At 43.4% G+C, this 25,075-nt stretch overlaps 1 protein-coding gene across 3 annotated transcripts in view; it reads left to right on the top strand.

Annotated features, from left to right (window-relative positions):
* The window catches only part of LOC135050059 (septin-4-like), a 91,873-nt gene extending 76,389 nt beyond the window's left edge, over positions 1 to 15,484 (top strand). For all 3 annotated transcript variants that reach the window (XM_063956171.1, XM_063956169.1, XM_063956170.1), the window contains 5 exons: positions 4,128 to 4,229; positions 4,887 to 4,983; positions 8,338 to 8,500; positions 10,338 to 10,437; positions 14,262 to 15,484. In XM_063956171.1, the coding sequence (XP_063812241.1) occupies positions 4,128 to 4,229; positions 4,887 to 4,983; positions 8,338 to 8,500; positions 10,338 to 10,437; positions 14,262 to 14,321 (522 nt within the window). In that variant the 3' untranslated portion in view covers positions 14,322 to 15,484. The remainder of the gene's footprint in view (positions 1 to 4,127; positions 4,230 to 4,886; positions 4,984 to 8,337; positions 8,501 to 10,337; positions 10,438 to 14,261) is intronic.
* The last annotated feature ends 9,591 nt before the right edge of the window (positions 15,485 to 25,075 follow it).

Here is a 25,075-nt window from a genome sequence, read left to right as displayed (position 1 = left end):
GGCTTTTTTTTAGAATTTTTTTTATTTTATTTTTTTGCCAAAGTCTAATCTGGACTTTCTATTCTTGAGGCCTATGAATTATTTGCAGCTTGTGGCGAACCCTCTGTATTTGCTCTTGTGAAGTCTTTTCTTTATGGTAGACTTGGATAATGATGATAGGCCCACCTCTTGCTGAGTGTTCTTCACTTGGCTGGATATTGTGAAGAGTTTTTTCTTTACCAAAAAAGAGGTTTTTCTTTACCACTGTCTTCCGTGGATGTCCAGGACTGTTTGTGTTGCCAAGCTCTATTGTTTACTCAGAATGTACCAAACTGACAAGTTGGCCACTCATAACGTTCCCACTATCTCTCTGTGATGGATTTTTTGTTGTTTTTGCAGCCTAAGGCTGTTTTCTTCCACTTGCACTGAAAGCTTCTTTGACAACCTGTTTTGGGTTCACAGCAACATCTTGCAAATGCCACACTTGGAATCAACTCCAGACCTTTTGCCTGCTCAATTGATATATACTGTAAATAAATAACAAAGGAATAGCTCAGACCTGTCCATGGAACAGCTTTTGTAGTCCAATGTCCAATTACTTTTGGTCCCTTGAAAAAAAGGGGGCTACGTATTAAACAGTCGTAATTCATAAACCCTGTCTAAAATTTAGATGTGAATACCCTCAAATTAAAGCTAAGAGTCTGCACTTTAAAACCGTATTCATTATATAACTGTAATCTGAATATGTTTTGGCAAGCGGCTAAAATAGCAAAAAATGTGTCAGTGTCCAAATATATAGCGACCTATCTGTATTTGCAGCTACCCGCAAATATTAGGGAGGACTACAGCAGATATTGGAAATATCTACTGCAGTCCCCTGTTTCCCATCCCAGAAGCAGTTCACATATGGCTGCTAAAATGTCGACTTTATCAAGCTCCGGAATGCACAATGGTTCCGCCGGCTCCCGCACCAAGAAGTAAAATGATTGCATCAGCGAGCGCTGGGCCTAATTCAGATCTGATCGCAGCAGCAAATTTGTTAGCTAATGGAAAAAAACAATGTGTAGTGCAGGGGGGGTGGGCAGATATAACATGTGCAGAGAGAGTTAGATTTGGGTGGGGTATGTTCAAACTGAAATCGAAATTGCAGTGTAAAAATAAAACAGCCAGTATTTACCATGCACAGAAACAATATAGCCCACCCAAATCTAACTCTCTGCACGGGATGCAGTCAATTTACCTCCAATCAAAATCCCGACAGTCGAAATCCCGAAAGCAATTGACCGACAGTCAAAATCCCGACAAGGTCAAAATCCCGACATGGACAAAATACCAACATTTAAAATACCGACAAGGTCAAAATGCCGACATGAGTTTTTCATGATTTTTTCATTGAAACCGACTTGTTCATACATTACCATCCCAGTGGACCTGGAGGGGGAATATAATAGTGTGCCGAGCGCAGCGAGGCACTGTGCCCGAAGCATGATGAGCGCAGCGAGCCATGCGAGGGGACGCGGTACACTAATATGGTCTCCATGACGACCTATATCGACATGCACACACAAAAAACCCAATGAAAAATGCATGTCGGTATTTTGACCGGTCGACATTTTACATGTCGATATTTTAACCTTGTCTGTATTTTAAATGTCGGTATTTTGTCCATGTCGGGATTTTGACCTTATCGGGATTTTGACCGTCGGTCAATTGCTGTCGGGATTTCGACCGTCGGGATTTTGATTGGAGGTATTTCATACCGATCCCCTCTGCACATGTTATATCTGCCCCCCCTGCAGTGCACATAGTTTTGCCCATTAGTTAACAAATTTGCTGCTGCGATCAGATCTGAATTAGGCCCATCGTACCTCTAGCACATCGCAGGGACAGCCCCTGTCCCCGAATAGATTTTTCAATAAATACTGTAACAGGACCCACAATTTCCTATTGCCGCAATAAGAAATTATAATTTTCTGGTCTACTACCTGATAATTAATACATTTGGGGATTTGGAGAATTTTCTTTTAACATAATTTTTTTGTACACAACACAAACACCCTATTACTTTAAAGGCATGAAACTCTCTGATCGGTTCATGCTAACAAAAAAGCAGCCACAACAAATAAACAAGATTTCCCTGTGCTATGATATAAAGGGAATATAAATCTTTGCAAGTCACCCCCTCCTTTGGCACCCCATGTTCCAGTTCCTGCAGTAGCAATAACACATCACTAATACTCAGTAGGGGCTAGCTGCAATGGCATTTATATCTCATTATCTCAGATAAAGCCACAAGATTATCATTCGCTGCATGTGTCTAACAAGACATCAGTTAATGGAGTTACTATCACTTATTTATAAAGAGCATTTTGCACATTGCTCTACAACAAGGTTACACGGAGACAGAACAAAATGAGAAATGATAGAGATAAGGGTGTCACCAGTCAGTGCAGCTACTGGCGGACACCACACAATTCATATTTCTTTGGCACACTATGGGGTATATTTACTAAGCTCACGATTTTGACCGATTTGGTGTTTTTTCATCTTTGGAATTTATTAAACTCAAATCTCGGCAGTATTTTTTTTGGAAGTCAAAGAAAAAAAATACGAATGAATACACCATCGGTCAAATACGCCTGTTATTTTATACAACTCGGTAATTTACTAAAAATTCAAATTCACAATCACTGCCGGCAATAGCCAAACACTGCCGTGAAAAAATACAAATCGTAAAAAAATGCAGTTTTCAAATAGACCTGCTTTTTTTTTACCGTGTTCTGATAGGCATGCACGGATCCGTGAGATCCGTGCATGTTTATCAGTGGGAAGGGGTGTGAAAGAGTTAAAAATCTGGTAAAAAATTTGCGTGGGGTCCCCCCCTCCTAAGCATAACCAGCCTCGGGCTCTTTGAGCCAGTCCTGGTTGTAAAAATACAGGGCTCTGCGCCTGGTCCTGGTGCAAAAAATACGGGGGACAAAAGACGTAGGGGTCCCCCGTGTTTTTTACACCAGCTCCACTAGTCAGAGAGATAATGCCACAGCTGGGGGACACTTTTATATTGGTCCCTGCTGCCTTGGCATTAAATCACCAACTAGTCACCACTGGCCGGGGTACCCTGGAGGAGTGGGGACCCCATAAATCAAGGGGTCCCCCCCTCCAGCCACCCAAGGGCCAGGGGTGAAGCCCGAGGCTGTCCCCCCCATCCAAGGGCGGCGGATGGGAGGCTGATAGCCTTTTGTGTAAAAAAAATATGTTTTTTTTGTAGCAGAACTACAAGTTCCAGCAAGCCTCCCCCGCAAGCTGGTACTTGGAGAACCACAAGTACCAGCATGCGGGGGAATAACGGGCCCACTGGTACCTGTAGTTCTACTACAAAAAAATACCCAAATAAAAACAAAACACACACACCGTGATAGTAAAAGTTCATTAAACATACATGCACACTTACATACATATACTTACCTATGTTGACACGAATCAGTCGGTCCCCTTGTCCAGTAGAGTCCAGGGGTACCTGTAAATTAAATTATACTTACAAAGAATCTGGTGTAGATCTGTCCTCTTCTTAACAGTTATAATCCAGGGACTTGGTAAAATAAAAAAACGGAATACCCGGACCACGCACTGAAAGGGGATCCATGTTTACACATGGATCCCCTTTACCCAACTGGCGGGCCCCCCTGTGACTGCAGTCAAAGAGGGTCCCTTCAGCCAATCAGGGAGCTCCACGTCATGGCACTCTCCTGATTGGCTGTGCGTTCCTGAACTGTCAGTCAGGCGGCGCACTGTAGATACAATGTAGCGCAGTGCCGCTCCATTTTATCCAATGGTGGGAACTTTGCGGTCTGCGGTAGACCGCGAGGTTAAGTGGGGTCACTCTTGTGGTTGGCTCCACTTAACCTTGCGGTCTACCGCAGACCGCAAAGTTCCCAATTCAAATTATTTATGGTCAATGTAATAGCCAAAACCAGTGCTTGTGACTTCCAGTCATAAACTATGTGGAGAAACAGAAGCACAACCCTGTCCCTCATCACATAACTTTTGACTTATGGGCGCCATGACAAAAATTCTGATACTCTAGGGCGCCGTGACTCAAAGTTGGGAACTACTGGCATATGATTTCAATACAATCTGATTTCTCACAGATCCGGGAGGAGTTGGAACATTTTGGAATTCAAATCTATCAGTTTCCAGAATGTGACTCTGATCAAGATGAAGACTTTAAGACTCAGGATATGGAATTAAAGGTAACGCCATCTGTATAGTTACAATAAGACCTGTTGGTCTCCAGTTGTCATTTGCTACCATTAGGCTTATGAGCTGGAGAATCTCAGAATGAATATCCCGTGACTGAAGTTCTACAGGAAGTCAATATTTATAGACACATAGCTGGTGTTAAGGTGCATACACACTTGCCGAGAAAATGAGCGACGTCGCTCATTTTCACCCTTCCTGAGTGAAGACGCTCATTTTCTCAACAAGTGTGTATGCCGCCGCCAATCAGGCAGGGAGTAGCTTCCTACAGGAATCCAGTTCTCTGCCAATCGCATCGCGGTCTGACAGTCCCATATGGAGGAAACACCTCCAAATGGGACTGTCTGTAGTGTCTGTGACTGACAGGTAGGACAGACTTCCAATAGGAAGTCACTGCCAGTCACAGTGAAACCAATGCAGTCACGGACAGCATCTGACTTCACTGACACTGAGTTGAGGTAGCGGATTTTCCTGGGGGGTTGCAGTCCTGCAGCCCATAGGTAAAATCCGCCACTGGGTGCACTCCAACTTTTAACTACAAGGCCCAGTAATTATTATAGTAATTATGTCATGGATTTGGAAATGTGTAGGCTGTGTTTCATACTGCATGTGGGTACAAGACATTTTCCTAACTGCCTGTCTCTTTCCAGAAAAGCATTCCCTTTGCTGTGATTGGCTCCAACACCATTGTGGAGATTAATGGGAAGCGTGTCAGGGGTCGACTGTACCCCTGGGGGGTTGTAGAAGGTAAGACTAATTCACATGGTTATTTCCACTAGTAATGTGAGTTCACTATCACATACGAATACATGTAGATGGGATGTAGTCATAATGCCAACACCATAATGTCGGCAGATATGATGAAGACATTTAACATTGACATTCAGCACAGACTGGCAGTGGATGGCTAGGGTTAGGCTGCAGGAAGGGAAGTTAGGGTTAGGCACTAGGGGAAGAGTTAGGGTTAGGCTACCAGAGGGAGGTTAGGCTAATCACTAGAGGGAGGTTTAGGGGTATGGATTAGCAATACTTACCGTAAATTGTGCAGGACTTGCCAGAAGTCATCAGGACATCACACTAACCACCAGGGACATTTTGACAACATTCTAATCATGATGACATTTTATCAGTGTCGACATGATGAATGTCAGGCATGCTCACATTGTGACTCAACATTATGAGTGTTGACTTGATGAATGTACCCCATGTAGCTATATTTTTTTCCTCAAATTACCTCTATGAGTGAGAAATACCATGCATAGAGGGGTAGTACTTAGTTTGATGATGTGGATGCTGCCAGCAGTCACTGACCACATCTATATGGAATAGATACAGATGTGTCCTCATACATTTTGCCTCAATATGCAATGCAGCAGGAGATGCCTCGCGTGAGGGAGATGACAGGTCCTGTGCAACTTTATTAGAGTTGGATGTGGGTTTTTTTGCATCGCTATGTGAATAAAATGCACAAGCAGCTCATGCAGATTAAAATGATATGCGGCATGCCTATATTCTGTGTGCGACCGCACCTGTATCTGCATACGATGGTACCTGTATCTGCACTGTAGCTACACTGTGTCCAGGAAAACACTGTAGCGCAGCATTTCATGTGCAGATGCAGTTGCGGCCGCACACAGACTATAAGCATGCCGTGTGTCTTTTTAATCAGCAGAGTCTGCTTGTGCATCCTATTTGCATCGCTCTGCGAATAAGACACATTTTAATGGAAAAAGTTATGTTATGTCCATATGGATGCTGCCAGCAATCACTGACCATACTTATGCGGTATAGATACGTTATGTCCATGTGGATGCTGTCGACAGCATTATATTGACAGAAGATTGCAGAAACTGTTGTAATACTATTTAAAGCATTGGCATTATTACTTTAAATATTCTAATAAAGCATCATATTTAAAGTTATAATGCAGTCACCATTACAATGCCTGAAATAACATTACAACAATTCTCTCCGATCGATATAATGATGTCAGCATATTGACTGTAGACATCGACAAACATATGTATCTCATATAGTTATGGCCAGTGGCTGAGGCAGCACAAATATTGGGGGTGGCAAGTATCCACAGAGCTGGCTTCTATATATGTATAAGCTATTAACTATAAATACACAAATCAGATCAGTACACAGATAAGTATAAAATAAATGTCCCGTGCAGCACACAGCATATCAGTAGTGTTTCTGTATCTAAGAATAAGGGTCAAAGAGGAAACATGATGTGTTGCACCACTATGGGGGAGATTTACTAAAGCTTCTAAAACAGACAAGTGGAAATGTTGTCCTTAGCAACCAATTAGATTCTGTTAATCATTTTCTAGAATACAATAGAGAAGTGGTAAGTAGAATCTGTTTGGATGCTATGGGCAATACCACCATTTTTTCAGTTTTAGAAGCTTTAGTAAATCTACCCCATAGTGGTACAGCTAGCCCCGAGCAGTAATATGTAGCCATTGGGAAAGTTATTGCTGTGCTATGTATTTAACGTCAACTATGTCCTGGAATAATTTGCATATTTTAGGATTATTGTTATACACTTTTACACTTTGTCATTGTAAATTGTAGCTTGAGGGCAAGATTTACATATTTCCTTGTCTGTGGTTGTATAAAAGGTATTTGCATACAGGACAGGTATAGGACATTTGTAACTTATTATTATTATTATTATTATTATTATTATTATTAGACTATGATGTGCTAATATTAACTCTAACATGAGAAATCTAGAAAATAGAGTTAGGTTAATTTAATCAGGGTTCTGTCCTAAAGGGTTTTTTTTCACAATCTGCAGGATATTTCCCAGCAAATTTAATTTTATTCTCTCTAGTGCCCTATCGTTATACATTCTGTATTTAAAGTAATTCAACACCATGCTTCCTTCCTGCCTCCTTGGTGCCTCACTACACAACCATTCTTGACCATGTGGAACCATCATAATGATAATTGGGATTCCTGTTCCCCATAGTTATAATTTTCAGGGTGTACATTTATTACACTGATGTAGCACCTGCGTCATGGGATAGGAGTCTCATGCTTTTACTGTATGTAGGTCATATTGCAGGTGGTAGTGGAGTGGAGAAACTACCGTACATTAGTGCAATACCAAAACACATCACCACATATACAGGTTGAGTATCCCTTATCCAAAACGCTTGGGACCAAAATATTGTATTAAATGACATTCAGGGTGTGTGTATAAGGTGTATATGAAACATAAATAATTTGTGTGAATGTACACACACTTTGTTTAATGTACAAAGTTATAAAAAATATTGGCTAAAATTACCTGTGGCTGTGTGTATAAGGTGTACATGAAACATAAATGCATTCTGTGCTTAGTTTTAGGTCCCATCACTATGATATCTCATTATGGTATGCAATTATTCCAAAATACAGAAAAATCCGATATCCAAAATACCTCTGTTCCCAAGCATTTTGGATAAGGGATACTCAACCTGTATTAATAAATCAGACAAAAGCAATCGATACAGTAGTTTCTCTATATGTTTTAATTCTCTTGAATTATATCATAAATGGTTGTTACATAAAGTGTCGTTAATCAGACCCAATGTGCAAATACCAGTGGGTGGCATCATTTACCTGTTTTATGCAACATGTCCGGTAAAAAAGAGATGTCAAGTTGTGGGATGTAACTATTTAAATCCTATTAAAGCTTTCAGAGAAGCCAATAAGTTTGGGGGTCTGAAGAGCGCAACTAAACTTGCTGCCTGAGACAGAATGTAGCCTGAACACAGCAAGGATTGGTCTGATCCAACAAGCTCCTCCCATCAGATGATGCTGACCCATGACCTCCCCTTTATAACTCTGCCCTTTCATGCAATATAGGCACAACAGCATGTTACAAATGCCCATCGCACTGCATTGCCACAACTTCATGAATGACTTTCACATTCTCTTCCAAGGCGGGGAATTAGCTCATTATTAAACATGACGGCTTTGAGCAACATAATAGAAAATAAAACAGGTTAATAGAGTTCTGGATACATGTCAGTTATGGATGAATATGTACGTTACAATAAGCTCAACCTGCTGCCTGTTCTAACAGCGTTCCATCTTCCCTAGTGGAGAACGAGCAGCACTGTGACTTTGTCAAGCTACGCACGATGCTGATCCGCACTCACATGCAAGACCTTAAAGATGTGACCCGAGAGACCCACTACGAGAACTACCGGGCCCAGTGCATCCAGAACCTGACACAGCGGGTGGTCAGAGAACGGAACCGAAAGTATGTACACATGGTCAGAGTGGTAGCAGACAAATAACTCCAATGGCTGGAAGGAAAACATAGCTCAGTGTTATCCAATGAGTCTACTATTTACATGATTTAAGTAGCAAGATGTCAGGGATCATGTAGGAAGTTGCAATACTGGGATCTCGCCCTCTTTTTGCTTTGGGAACTGAGACCATTGGGTGACTATGGGCCGAATTAGTGAAAGTAAAAATTAAATGTTAAGGCCCTGCCTAATTTTTGGAGCACCCACTTAATTAGTTAAAAAGTTTCATTTTTATCCTAAAATGCTTATGTTGTAAATAAGCCTAGAGAGCAAAGGGCAAGAGGTCCTGACTGACATTTGTACTATTTAATTTTTATTACTCTGGTATATATGCACACAGAAACTGTACAGTATTCCTGGTTAGTGCACAAGTCCCATTATGAAAGTATAAGCCGAATTCCAGCACCGCGGATGGTGTGTGAAAACGCAAGTTACAGAGATTATACTGTATATCTGATAATCAGGAGACCCCCAAAACAGATTTTTTTTCATTTGGGATCCCCACACCCCCTCATGGATTTCATACATCTGTACGATCCCTATTGGATTAATTAAAAGGGAACCATTAACTTCTTGCTCATATCATGAGACCAGGCGGATTGGGAACAAAAAGCGACCCTGGAAAAATTTGTACTAGTGGCCCCACATGGGCAGCACCAGAGGTGTAAGGTCTAGCCATGGGCCATGGCAGCAGCACCCTCCCCCCAAGACTTTCCAGATAGTGGGCATGTCCAGCATCAAGGGGGAAGTTAAAAGGAAATAAAATTAAATATTATGAGCACATTATATGATACACCTTCAGAATTTAGGAAACTATATCATTCTTTAGAAAGATATATTTTCTTGCTTATTACTCCAACCGCGTATCCCAATCACTATCACTCAATATTATATGTCAGCCAAGCAGGCAGACAGAGCATACACTAGATAATCTGCAATCACAGGCTAAGTGACAAAGACATTTTCATATATGCAAATTATTTTGCATCTTATTCATTATGTCTATAAATAGGACTACATATCCTCAAACAAAACAGGCCCGCAGGTGCGTCGGCCCACCGGGTATCTTCCCTGTAAGCCCTATGGCCAATCCGCCTCTGCATGAGACGGTTTAAAAACTGATATGTTGTTATAACTTATTGTATCACAGCATTGGATATTGTAATGATTCATCAATATTGTGTGGATAGCATTTAGTTGGACACACACTACAGCGATTTTCCAAACAATCATATAAACGGGTTGATTATTTTTCACAGTGAAACTCCTAATAACGGCGCTTGACACTAAGCCTTTTTATGTTAACACTTGCCGATTATTTGTGAAAAATTGTGTATCTCCTTCAACAGACAGTTTTTATGGACGGAAATAGGGTGAAATTATCGGGAATGCCCACACACTAAACTATATTGTTACATAATGGCCAACATACATGTAAGTCAGAAATTGTACACCTTTAGATAATCGGACCCGAGTGTTTGTGGCCCATTTATTAGCGTCTCCGCAAAACCATCATGCCTACACACTACACAGATTACACAATTGGCTGATCAGCCTGATAATTGTATAGTGTCTACCCAGTTTTTGGAATGCAGATTCAGATGTTCTCCTATTAACATTAGAAAGCTGCAAAAAACATCTGTGGATTCCAATGCACAAATTCTTGGTGGGATGTTGAGAATAGATAAGGATAGATAAGGTTTATAACCTGATGTATCATAATGGATACAGTAAAAACAAAATGAATTCTTTATATGATATCCTGTATTTGCTGTTCTGTCCTGACAGTAAACTAACTCGTGAGAGTGGTACAGACTTTCCAATCCCCAGCGTGCCTCCATCACCAGACCATGACACCTTGAGACTCATCCGGGAGAAAGATGAAGAGGTGAGTCGGGTGACATTTTCACACAGCACTATTTTGCACACAGCACAGCAGTGCATCTGGAAAGTATTTGCAGCTATTCACTTTTTCCACATTTTGTTATGATATAGCCTGATTCAAAACTGGAATAAATTAATTTTTCCCTCAAAATTCTACACACAATACCCCATAAAGACAACGTGAAAAAAGTTTTTTTGAGGTTTTTGCAAATTTATTAAAAATAGAAAACTAAGAAATCACATGTACATAAGTATTCACATCCTTTGCCATGAAGCTCAAAATTGAGCGTGCATCCTGTTTCCACTGGTCATATTTGAGATGTTCCTACAGCTTAATTGGAGTCCATCTGTGGTAAATTAAGTTGATTGGACATGATTTAGAAAGGAACACACTTGTCTATATAAGGTCCCACACTTGACAGTGCATTTCTGAGCACAAACCAAGCATGAAGTCAAAGGAATTGCCTGTGGACATCCGAGACAGGATTGTCTCGAGGCACTAATCTGGGGAAGGGTACAGAAAAATATCTGCTGCTTTGAAGGTCCCAATGAGCACAGTGGCCTCTATCATCTGTAAATGAAAGAAGTTCGGAACTACCAGGACTCTTCCTAGAGCTGGCTGGTCGTCTAAACTGAGTGATCGGGAGAGAAGGGCCCTAGTCAGGGAGGTGACCAAGAACCAGATGGTCACTCTGTAAGAGCTACAGCATTCCTCTGTGGAGAGAGGAGAACCATCCAGAAGGACAACCATCTCTGCAGCAATCCACCAATCAGGCCTGTATTGTAGAGTGGCCAGATGGAAGCCACTTCTTAGTAAAAAGCACATGGCAGCCCACCTGGAGTTTGCCAAAATGCACCTGAATGACTCTCAGACCATGAGAAACAAAATTCTCTGGTCTGATGAGACAAAGATTGAACTCTTTGGCGTGAATGCTAGGCATCATGTTTGGAGGAAACCAGGCACCGTTCATCACCAGGCCAATATCATCCCTACAGTGAACCATGGTGGTGGCAGCATCATGCTGTGGGGATTGTATTTCAGCGACAGGAACTGGGAGACTAGTCAGGATAGAGAAAAAGATGAATGCAGCAATGTACAGAGACATCCTGGATGAAAACCTGCTCCAGAACGCTCTTGGTTCATCTTTTAGCAGGGCAACAACTCTAAGCACACAGCCAAGATATCAAAGAAGTGGCTTCAGGACAACTCTGTGAATGTCCTTGAGTGGCCCAGCCAGAGCCCAGACTTGAGTCCGATTGAACATCTCTGGAGAGATCTGAAAATAGCTTTGCACCGACGCTTCCCATCCAACCTGATGGAGCTTGAGAGGTGCTGCAAAGAGGAATGGGCGAAACTGCCCAAAGATAGGTGTGCCAAGCTTGTTACATCATATTCAAAAAGACTTGAGGCTGTAATTGCTGCCAAAGGTGCATCAACAGAGTATTGAGAAAAGGCTGTGAATACTTATGTACATGTGATTTCTTAGTTTTTTATTTTTAATAAATTTGCAAAAATCTAAAAAAAACTTTTTTCACGTTGTCATTATGGGGTATTGTATGAAGAATTGTGAGGGAAAAAATTAATTTATTCCGTTTTGGAATAAGGCTGTAACATAACAAAATGTTGAAAAAGTGAAGCGCTGCAAATACTTTCCGGATGCACTGTATGTTTTAAGTACAGTACATTAAGGGTTAAGTATACAGTAGTCAATTATATAATAGAAAGAAAAGTTTGAAACACTTAAACTATTGAAATAACTAGAAAAATGACCTCTACAAAATAAAGTTTTGCTGATGCGCATAGGATTCCATAGGTGTGATTCCAAATGTACCTGTATATGATATAGTAGAGTGGTAACCGGTGGCTGCTCCAGAGGTTGGGATGTAGTGCAGGCCAAAATTCAAATAGGGGAGCCACAGTAATTGCCACCTCAAACACTGCCAAACATCACTGGCCAGGACACACTGGCAGTTGTGGCTCCTCTATTTGAAATGTGGACTGTGCTACACAGTGGCAAACGCAGGAGTTCTAGAGGGGGGTTTCCAAATGCCAGTCCACGATCTCCCACTTTGCGGAACGTTGGAGCAAGTGCAGGAGTCTGGGGGAGCGGTAGAAGAACCTAGTAACGACCCTGGACATTAATGTAAACATTGGTCTTTTTTACACTGGAAACTGTATGGAATACAGTATTAATATTAACACTACAGATAGGATGTATCAAACAAAGTGTGTATTAAAAGGTTAAACATACCATTGTAAATAAATACACAAACATAATAGAACCAGTACTGCACTTTCTAAGCACACATCCTCCCACCTCATGGTAAGGCCTTACCATGAGGTGAGGGAATTTGTGCTTAGAAAGTGCAGTACTGGTTCTTTTATGTTTTTCTATTTATTCACAATGGTATGTTTAACCTTTTAATACACACTGTCTCTTCTTCCTGGTAGCCACTCTCTGGCCCAATGCACTGATTGAGGACTCAGATCCACACACGGCAAACTTGGTAGAAGAAGCTGCTACCACTGGGCATGTGCAGCAGCTCTGCTCTGTCCCTTAAACTGCATGATGTGGCAGCAGATCTAGTAATCATATTATATACCATTGCTAATGTCATAATGTGAGCCAGCTGTCAAGAGGAGGGGGGTTTCTGAGCAACCGGAACCCCCCCTGCGTTTGTCTATGGTGCTACAGTCCCACCACTGAAGCCGCCACTGGTGGTAACTATTAGTGGGGTAATACAGGGGCTCAATTTGGTAAACAGTGGTTTATGTGTGGATTGGAATTCAATGGGATCTGCTGTTGATCGATGAAGTATGGGGTGGGGGGTGGGGGGGGGGGGGGGTTTCAGGCGATCCCACCAAAAGCTCAGTAAATTTCCCCAAAGGTATTCGTCTGTACTAACACACGATCATTATATTTTTCCTAAGTTTATAAAAACTTAAACAAGTATGATCAACATAAATCATAACGCGAAAGCAGTCCCTCTTTTGCCAGGATTGTCCTGACTCAAGAATCTGGAATGTATATGGCCTTGAGAAAATGTGGGTGTGGTTTGTGTGGAATGGATGTGGTTTAGGTAAACCTGGATGTAGATTAGACAGATCTGAGTGTGGTTTGACAGATAATGGCCCTCATTCCGAGTTGATCGCTCGCTAGCTGCTTTTAGCAGCAGTGCAAACGCTAGGCCGCCGCCCTCTGGGAGTGTATCTTAGCTTAGCAGAAGTGCGACCGAAAGGTTACTTACTCCTACCTTGCAATGACTGCAGAATGTTTAGTTCCTGGTTTGACGTCACAAACACGCCCTGCGTTCGGCCAGCCACTCCCCCTTTTCCCCAGCCACTCCTGCGTTTTTATCAGGCACGCCTGCGTTTTTCAGCACACTCCCTGAAAACGCTGAGATGCCGCCCAGAAACACCCACTTCCTGTCAATCACACTACGAACACTCGAGCGACTGAAAAGCGTCGCTCGAGCTTGTGTAAAACTGCATAGTTTTGTGTGAAAGTACTTCGCGCGTGTGCACTGCGTACCATACGCATGCGCAGAACAGCCGATTTTTAGCCTGATCGCTACGCTGCAAAAAATGGCAGCGAGCGATCAACTCGGAATGAGGGCCAATGGCTGGAGCTAGTTGTGTTACCATTTGGTTTTTAAAGTGTTGGGGTGGAGGGGTGTAATAAAATTCTACAAACTACTATGTCCAGTAAATATATATATATATACTAATATATAATTGTATTTGTACATTTCCCATTGTAATACTGTACTGACTAAAACATGACAAATGTTTCTTGCTGTCTATGTAATCTCTATTATGTTTTGCAGTTGCGGAGAATGCAGGAGGTGCTTCAGAAGATGCAGCGGCAGATGAAAGACTCCCATTAAACCTTTGCTGTGCCACTTCCAATCTCTTATCATAATACCTCACATTTCCCACAGTCTTCCCTTTAGATGAATGCCGCAGCTAGAACATAGACAAGTGCAGGTACTAGAGGAACATGAAGCTGTATTACTGTAGGTCTGGGGAGTAAATGTGGGGGTTGGGCTAGAAAGAGGACAGCAAAGTAATTGAGTAATGATTTATTTTCTTTAACGCATCTTTATAATTATGCCGGGGTTTAAAGGGGTTGCCACATCCAAAACATACATCTCTTTCAGATTTGGAATTATATTCAGAGTCTGTTTAATAACTATAGTGAATGGAAGGCATTTCTGTAAACAAAATGACCTTTTTTTCCTATCTATCATATTGATGTGGTGAGGTCAGGTATATTTAACAGCATAGACTGTACTGTGAGTTGTACGTGTTCTAAGATATTATTCAAAATTGTATCCCTTAAGATCCCATTAATGAGCAAAGGCTTCATTACAATGCACAATGCCACCCTTCAAACAGCACTGGCTGGTCTCCCACATTACCTTAGTCTACCGGACAGGGTGCCTGCTATGTTGAAGCTTACGTTTCACCTTCTTAATTGACTGTATTTTATTTACTACAGCATGAACAACAGGAAACCATGTAAAAGGGAAAGTACAACAAATACACATTTAGCAGGCACTTCTAGACAAACCACAAATAAATAACTACATAAAGCATTAACCCACGTCAACCTATTAATACTATTTTTGTCATCTTAAACAGTTTAAGTACACAACTTTGTGATGTACTTTCCTTAGAACACACAGCCTTTTGGCCATCTGTTACAGAACTACTTAATGATAAAATAAATGGCACCCTATAAATTATAAATATAACTAAAATAAAATGTTGGAGGTATTTCTTTGATGATAGTGATGAACATGTGTAGCATATAAGCTTAGGCTCAGGTGAAGGAGACATATTATAGTAACCATCTTTGAAAAGTCACATTATACCTTCAGTAGCGCCTTAAATCGATTGCCTTCTTCCTTACGTTATATGCTGACTATTCCTGCATGTGTTATTTCTCCATCGCCTGTGAATACACTTTTGCTTCAACTGAGGAACTGAACAAACAGCCAAGCAGACACTGCTAATCCCTGGTGATATTAAACTTTTTCATCCTTCACAGCCTCTCTGATTGTTTTAATATATAAATGATGTCATCTGCCTATGGGACTTGACCCTTACTGGTAGGTTAATGAACAACTTTGCCTACAATCTACATTTGCACAATTCTACTCCCTTGTCTAGAAATAGATCTATAAAGGTTACAAATATTGGTTATCTATAATGGGTGTAGGTATGCGGCCACATGGGTCAAGGGGGTGCCACACAGAAACAGAAACAGATTCACCAGTATACCGTGCATCGACCCCACCCACCATACTCACTGCCAAAGGCACCAACTTTCAGTTGTTGTGGTAAAGATGGCACAAGGAGAAGAGAAAGAAAAGAGTCTTTATTATCTTCTTGCATGAGTGATCTTTTTCGAAGACCTCTCTGGAAAGATGGTGATGATAACAACATGGGTTACACTGTACGGTGAAGGGCCCACTGCACACAGAACCCTTAGACTCTTAAAGCAGCCCTGGTTCTAAACTTGGGTCCAAACTGGGGTCTGTACCCCTCAGGAAGTACTAAAGACCTGTACTGATCCCTTCTCAGTCACTGACAGTTTGGGACTAAATACTACATTGGAATACATATAGTGGACACGATTGAACCGTTACCCAGTGTCTGCAATATGTCCCAGGTATCAACAAGTGTCACCAACTACTGAGTGATGAAAGTACTGTCATGGTACACCTACTGTATCAATTGGGAAGGGAATCTATGCTGCTGATAAAAATCAGAGTGGAACCGGTGAGTTCTAACATAAGAGGCTTTTCTGACAAGATTCCACTTTTTAGATTGACGTTGTGCATGTAAACAATATATCAGTAGCTTTAAGTTCTGCCAAGTATGATGACAACTGAAACAAGCAAAGTTACTGCACCATTGAGGTTCCAGTCGGGATTGGTTGATGAAACTGGGGAGCGAGAGAATAGGTTCATAGTGGGACTATGTATAACTGTAAGGGAAGGAATGTTCTCAGACAGTGTTTGTGCAAAGGGTTAGCATGTACATATTCTACTGCTCTAAGCATGTCTGATAGCAAGTAAGTATTAGCACAATTTCTGACTACTGCTGTAGTAAGAGGTTGAAAGTGACGTCAGATTGATTTTTGGGTTCTGAACATAGAGAAATGGACAGGACTCTGGTTGGGACTCTCAACACATACAGTGCTATGTGGCCAAGGTCACAGGAGAAGCTCCTCATCCTCTCACAATCCCTTGCGGGTACTCATTAGAAGGTCTATAATTAATCCAGCAATCACCTGTGGCCTCTGCAATGGGAAGGTAACAATGCCTTCTGGATCAGAACAAGTGAAGGAAATAGTAAAAAGTTTTGTTTGAGGTAACATGTTGAACTATAACCATGAGGTGCACCATTCCATTTATTAAATGATGGCCAATAGTGCAGGGGCTTCGTGTTAAGACAGTGGACCGGCTGTGCACAGCTTCCTTTCCTCTGCAAACGAGTGCACTTCAGGCCTGTAGGGTGGATGTCAAGTGTTACAGAGTGGAGGAGATACTGTTCAGAGACATTAGTCAGCATCTGAGGGAAGCTGAGCACTAACAGGGGCCTTGGACTATGGATCAGATGCAACTTTATCTGGAGGCAGGGATAGCAGGTCAGCACAGCTTCTTAGTTTAACATAACATACATTGCAAAGAGATGGCTAGGGGACAGATGTAGAAGACTGAAGGAAAGGGATCAGATAAGGGAATGTTTCTGCACCTACTCAATGGCACCGCAAAGAATGTGTATAATGTTATGAATACGTAGGGTCAGCATAAGGCAATCCTGCATAGTTTCCTGCCTCTCCCTGTGATGGCTAATACCCTGTAGAAGGAATTAATATGATTTTATATCATGAATTTATATGCAGCTACTGTACAATAGGAGGTCAGTCTGGCAAGCTCAGTTAGAGGGCTGGCATGTGAAAGTGTCAGTGGTAGAACGTTCACTGGTAGAACGGTCACATGTGCATCATACCATTCAATACGCACAGGGTGGCACAGCTGAGTGGTTATTCACATAACCTGGATTTTCTTGGATAACTGCTGTGGAGTTTGGACATTTATTCTCCAGGAGAATAGATCTGGCCTTGGATATGAAATGAGTAGAATGGAGCGTTTAGGGAAGGGCTCACGGATCTGGCTCTTGGCAATGCCCCTTAAGCCGGGTACACACTAGACAACATTTTAAAGGAATTTGGCGATAACAAACATTCATTATGACAAAATCGCTCAGTGTGTGCGCACTATATCGCTAGTGGTGCATGCTCCTGCGGGTCGTTAGCGACATCCTCCGTCCTCTGTACATGCAACTCAATTTTGAAAATGTTGCTAATGACTAGGAGCAAATCATTCAGTGTGTACACTACCAATGACGAACAATATGTTAAATTAGGCTGAAACCCAACAATTTGCTGTTGTCGAACAATTCACATACATTGTTTGGTCATTTGTAAAATCGCTCAGTGTGTATACACAATGGGGGGTAATTCAGACCTGATCGTAGCAGCAAATTTGTTAGCAAGTTGGGCAAAGCCATGTTCTGTGCAGGGGGGGGGAGAAATTAACATGTGCAGAGAGAGTTAGAGTTGGGTGGGTTATATAGTTTCTGTGCAGGGTAAATACTGGCTGCTTCATTTTTACACTGCAATTTAGATTTCAGTTTGCACATACCCCATCCAAATCTAACTCTCTCTGCACATGTTATATCTGCCCACCCTGCAGTGCACATGGTTTTGCCCAACTGCTACCAAATTTGCTGCTACAATCGGGTCTGAATTACCCCAAATATCGTTTATCTTGGAGTTCCAGGTAGTTCAAGGGAAATCATGTAATTTAGTGTAACCGACATTAGAATGAGGCTGGGAGTATGAGAGTTTATCAGGATCCACTGAAAATGGAGTTTTCTATCTCATTTACAATTTCTATCTATTTTCCTCCCCTTGACATACTGTATGTATTAAACATGAGTGATTGTAGAGTCACACATTCTGCCATGTTCCTTCCTGACAGTGGTCCTTTGGTTACTTTACTATCCTTTTTACTTGAATCCACATTTATGTGATCTGTACATTGCTTGCAATCTCGGCAGGTATGGCTTTTGCTCACTACCCTCTAATCAGCTCCTCACAGAGCTGTCTGAGCTCCCTACTGACCCGCAGATGGGTGTGATCAGCACCTTTTCATACTACCTGGGAATATCCCAAAGCCTAAGGCATAAACAGGTTAGAAACTAACGTCACTTAAGCCCAGTACTCACGGGCCGATCAAGGAGAGATGCGTGCTGAGCGAACCGCTCAGCACACATCTCTCCTGCCGCTCAGCACAGCGCGATCTGTGCTGAGCGTGCGGGGGGAGACGGGGGGGGCGCTCACTTCACCCAGCGGGTGAAGTGAGCGACCCGCTAGATTGGCCTGCATGCAGGCCAATCTAGCAGCGGCGATAGCGATGTGCGGGGCCGCGCATCGCTATCGCCGAGGGGGCTACACACGGAGCGATCCTGCCGATATTCTAAGCAATCTAGTCAGATTGCTTAGAATATCGCTCCGTGAGTACCCCCCTTTAGACAGCAACCCTTCAGTTATATAAGTCTGTATTCATGCAATGAATAGATGCTGAGACCAAGTTGCCTCCACACAAGGGTTGATATCAGTTCTTGATGCGTTACGGATATGTCAGAGTGTTAGAGTAGGAACTATGCAGAACACTACTACTGTATTTCTATTTCCACAGAATGTCAGCAACTAACCCTGACCGCTAATCCTGACCATATGCATCTTAGTGACTTTAGCGTTTCATGAACACGGCCATTGGCGTTTCTATCATGGGGGCAATATATGACAGGTACGGTCTCATTAACCCACCTCCGTCCTTCACTTTGTCTACCTGGCTCCCCTTATACTCTGCACACCACAGCCAGTTTGCCAATACACCGAGCCTGCAGCTGCACTGTAGTGAAGCAGAGCTGAGGTACAAGGAAGACCAAGCCAGGGTCCACAGCACCATAAGGGTGGGCAGCACAGTTGGTGTAATGGTTAACATTACTGCCTCACAGCATTGAGGTCTTTGTTTTGATTCTCACGAAGGCCCTAACTGTGTGGAGTTTGTATATTCTCCCTGTGCTTGTGTGGGCTTCCTCCCGGTACTCTGTGTTCTTCCCACACTCCAAAATGATTACTTGTCTCTCAACAAACATGAACTCTAGACTGTATGTGTGTGCTAGGGAATATAGATTGTAAGCTCCACTGGGGTAGGGACTGATGTGACTCTGAATATTCTCTGTGAAGCACTGTGGAGTATGTATGCACTATATAAATAACTGGTAATAAATCATAAATAATAATAATAATAATAATGATCACACAGATGCAGCTCCCTCCTGGCCACTTAATTCCCTTGCTCATACAACACCTTAACCCCCTAGCTGTGACCCTGGTCACCTTTATATATACAGCATGAGATGTCCGGCATGGCTGTACAGCTCCAGGAAATGTAACATACTGTATCATTCTTTTCTTTAAATGTTGCATCTTATATTCATTGAGAAACACCACTCACAGTGTACTACAGATGCTGGGCTGTGACTTTAACTGCACAGGAACGCGTTTTAAACACCTACAAAGTAGGTGCAGACATGCGCAGTGGTGTGGAACGCACGCCAGTGGTCAGGTTGAACAGGTGTTTTGTCTTGAACGGCGCGGATGGCAGCCAAAGTCGACCGACACACACACCACTTGGTGTACAAAACTAAAGGCACCATAACTATGGACTGTGATGGATACTTTTGTAAAACAGCAACAGATATCACGTTACCTGGGTGGATACTAAGGACTTTGTTCCGGATGAGCATAAGCATAAGCTTTGCTTTGTGAGGCAGATCAATCATATTCAGGGACGTGCGGTGAGCTAAATAGCTCAGGAGGCACTGGCTAGCACCTGAGCCAGATTTACATGCAATATATGATCCAAAGCGTGCATCTGGGCATTATACACAGGTGCAGCAGTATAAACTCCTTGAAATTTGGTGAGTCTTGATCAGAGATGTGCAGAAAAGTTAGCCAGGTGAGGCACTGCCTCACCTGCCATAGACTTTTTACTCCAGAGTTTTGGCTATAAAAATGATTAGAATAATGCTTACACTTTATAAGTAAAAACTCTGGCACAAACGTTAGTGTGGCAGGAAAGGCTCTGCCTCACCTGCCTCACCTCACCGCACATCACTGATATATATATATTCCAGATAAAATGTCCGCACTCCCATCTGACCATCTGAATAATTTGTCAACGGTGGGGTGCTCCTCAAGATGACCAAAAGGCTTCACATATATCAGGTTTGTGTAAGATCCTACGATCCTAACAGAGGGCACTCACCAGTCCAAAAAGCAGTTTTTATTGTCACATCAAAATCACCAACATAGTGTCGGGCCTTTCTCAAGACAGCCATAAAAGACATCCAGTCAGCATGCCAGATGCAAGCATACTGACACTGCCTACCAGGCCCACTTAAATAGCACTCAGTAATTAGTAGTGATGTGCACCGGAAATTTTTCGGGTTTTGTGTTTTGGTTTTGGGTTCGGTTCCGCGGCCGTGTTTTGGGTTCGAACGCGTTTTGGCAAAACCTCACCGAATTTTTTTTGTCGGATTCGGTTGTGTTTTGGATTCGGGTGTTTTTTTCAAAAAACCCTAAAAAACAGCTTAAATCATAGAATATGGGGGTCATTTTGATCCCATAGTATTATTAACCTCAATAACCATAATTTACACTCATTTCCAGTCTATTCTGAACACCTCACACCTCACAATATTATTTTTAGTCCTAAAATTTGCACTGAGGTCGCTGGATGGCTAAGCTAAGCGACACAAGTGGCCGACACAAACACCTGGCCCATCTAGGAGTGGCACTGCAGTGTCACGCAGGATGGCCCTTCCAAAAAATACTCCCCAAATAGCACATGACGCAAAGAAAAAAAGAGGCGCAATGAGGTAGCTGTGTGACGACTAAGCTAAGCGACCCTAGTGGCCGACACAAACACCTGGCCCATCTAGGAGTGGCACTGCAGTGTCAGGCAGGATGGCCCTTCCAAAAAATACTCCCCAAACAGCACATGACGCATAGAAAAAAAGAGGCGCAATGAGGTAGCTGTGTGACGACTAAGCTAAGCGACCCTAGTGGCCGACACAAACACCTGGCCCATCTAGGAGTGGCACTGCAGTGTCAGGCAGGATGGCCCTTCCAAAAAATACTCCCCAAACAGCACATGATGCAAAGAAAAAAAGAGGCGCAATGAGGTAGCTGTGTGACGACTAAGCTAAGCGACCCTAGTGGCCGACACAAACACCTGGCCCATCTAGGAGTGGCACTGCAGTGTCAGGCAGGATGGCCCTTCCAAAAAATACTCCCCAAACAGCACATGACGCAAAGAAAAAAAGAGGCGCAATGAGGTAGCTGTGTGACGACTAAGCTAAGCGACCCTAGTGGCCGACACAAACACCTGGCCCATCTAGGAGTGGCACTGCAGTGTCAAGCAGGATGGCCCTTCCAAAAAATACTCCCCAAACAGCACACGACGCAAAGAAAAAAAGAGGCGCAATGAGGTAGCTGTGTGACGACTAAGCTAAGCGACCCTAGTGGCCGACACAAACACCTGGCCCATCTAGGAGTGGCACTGCAGTGTCAGGCAGGATGGCCCTTCCAAAAAATACTCCCCAAACAGCACACGACGCAAAGAAAAAAAGAGGCGCAATGAGGTAGCTGTGTGACGACTAAGCTAAGCGACCCTAGTGGCCGACACAAACACCTGGCCCATCTAGGAGTGGCACTGCAGTGTCACGCAGGATGGCCCTTCCAAAAAATACTCCCCAAACAGCACATGACGCATAGAAAAAAAGAGGCGCAATGAGGTAGCTGTGTGACGACTAAGCTAAGCGACCCTAGTGGCCGACACAAACACCTGGCCCATCTAGGAGTGGCACTGCAGTGTCAGGCAGGATGGCCCTTCCAAAAAATACTCCCCAAACAGCATATGATGCAAAGAAAAAAAGAGGCGCAATGAGGTAGCTGTGTGACGACTAAGCTAAGCGACCCCAGTGGCCGACACAAACACCTGGCCCATCTAGGAGTGGCACTGCAGTGTCAGGCAGGATGGCCCTTCCAAAAAATACTCCCCAAACAGCACATGACGCAAAGAAAAAAAGAGGCGCAATGAGGTAGCTGTGTGACGACTAAGCTAAGCGACCCTAGTGGCCGACACAAACACCTGGCCCATCTAGGAGTGGCACTGCAGTGTCAGGCAGGATGGCCCTTCCAAAAAATACTCCCCAAACAGCACATGACGCATAGAAAAAAAGAGGCGCAATGAGGTAGCTGTGTGACGACTAAGCTAAGCGACCCTAGTGGCCGACACAAACACCTGGCCCATCTAGGAGTGGCACTGCAGTGTCAGGCAGGATGGCCCTTCCAAAAAATACTCCCCAAACAGCACATGACGCATAGAAAAAAAGAGGCGCAATGAGGTAGCTGTGTGACGACTAAGCTAAGCGACCCTAGTGGCCGACACAAACACCTGGCCCATCTAGGAGTGGCACTGCAGTGTCAGGCAGGATGGCCCTTCCAAAAAATACTCCCCAAACAGCACATGACGCAAAGAAAAAAAGAGGCGCAATGAGGTAGCTGTGTGACCGCAAAGAAAAAAAGAGGCGCAATGAGGTAGCTGTGTGACGACTAAGCTAAGCGACCCTAGTGGCCGACACAAACACCTGGCCCATCTAGGAGTGGCACTGCAGTGTCACGCAGGATGGCCCTTCAAAAAAATACTCCCCAAACAGCACATGACGCAAAGAAAAATGAAAGAAAAAAGAGGTGCAAGATGGAATTGTCCTTGGGCCCTCCCAAAAACCCTTATGTTGTAAAAACAGGACATGCACACTATAACGAACCCATCATTTCAGCGACAGGGTCTGCCACACGACTGTGACTGAAATGACTGGTTGGTTTGGGCCCCAACCAAAAAAGAAGCAATCAATCTCTCCTTGCACAAACTGGCTCTACAGAGGCAAGATGTCCACCTCATCATCATCGTCCGATTCATCACCCCTTTCACTGTGTACATCCCCCTCCTCACAGATTATTAATTCGTCCCCACTGGAATCCACCATCTCAGGTCCCCGTGTACTTTCTGGAGGCAATTGCTGCTGGTGAATGTCTCCATGGAGGAATTGATTATAATTAATTTTAATGAACATCATCTTCTCCACATTTTCTGGAAGTAACCTCGTACGCCGATTGCTGACAAGGTGAGCGGCGGCACTAAACACTCTTTCGGAGTACACACTGGAGGGAGAGCAACTTAGGTAGAATAAAGCCAGTTTGTGCAAGGGCCTCCAAATTGCCTCTTTTTCCTGCCAGTATACGTACGGACTGTCTGACGTGCCTACTTGGATGCGGTCACTCATATAATCCTCCACCATTCTTTCAATGGTGAGAGAATCATATGCAGTGACAGTAGACGACATGTCAGTAATCGTTGGCAGGTCCTTCAGTCCGGACCAGATGTCAGCATCAGCAGTCGCTCCAGACTGCCCTGCATCACCGCCAGCGGGTGGGCTCGGAATTCGTAGCCTTTTCCTCGCACCCCCAGTTGCGGGAGAATGTGAAGGAGGAGATGTTGACGGGTCGCGTTCCGCTTGACTTGACAATTTTCTCACCAGCAGTTCTTTGAACCTCTGCAGACTTGTGTCTGCCGGAAAGAGAGATCCAACGTAGGTTTTAAATTTAGGATCGAGCATGGTGGCCAAAATGTAGTGCTCTGATTTCAACAGATTGACCACACGTGAATCCTGGTTAAGCGAATGAAGGGCTCCATCCACAAGTCCCACATGCCTACCGGAATCGCTCTGTTTTAGCTCCTCCTTCAATTCATCCAGCTTCTTCTGCAAAAGCCTGATGAGGGGAATGACCTGACTCAGGCTGGCAGTGTTTGAACTGACTTCACGTGTGGCAAGTTCAAAAGGTTGCAGAACCTTGCACACCGTTGAAATCATTCTCCACTGCGTTTGAGACAGGTGCATTCCACCTCCTTTGCCTATATCGTGGCCAGATGTATAGGCTTGAATGGCCTTTTGCTGCTCCTCCATCCTCTGAAGCATATAGAGGGTTGAATTCCACCTCGTTACCACCTCTTGCTTCAGATTATGGCAGGGCAGGTTCAGGTGTTTTTGGTGGTGCTCCAGTCTTCTGTATGCGGTGCCTGTACGCCGAAAGTGGCCCGCAATTCTTCTGGCCACCGACAGCATCTCTTGCACGCCCCTGTCGTTTTTTAAATAATTCTGCACCATCAAATTCAAGGTATGTGCAAAACATGGGACGTGCTGGAATTTGCCCAGATGTAATGCACGCACAATATTGCTGTTGTTGTCCGATGCCACAAATCCCCAGGAGAGTCCAATTGGGGTAAGCCATTCTGCGATGATCTTCCTCAGTTGCCGTAAGAGGTTTTCAGCTGTGTGCGTATTCTGGAAAGCGGTGATACAAAGCGTAGCCTGCCTAGGAACGAGTTGGCATTTGCGAGATGCTGCTACTGGTGCCGCCGCTGCTGTT

Source organism: Pseudophryne corroboree, chromosome 2 (genome assembly GCF_028390025.1).
Source record: "Pseudophryne corroboree isolate aPseCor3 chromosome 2, aPseCor3.hap2, whole genome shotgun sequence".
NCBI lineage: Eukaryota > Metazoa > Chordata > Amphibia > Anura > Myobatrachidae > Pseudophryne > Pseudophryne corroboree.
This window is presented reverse-complemented; position numbering and strand designations above follow the sequence as displayed.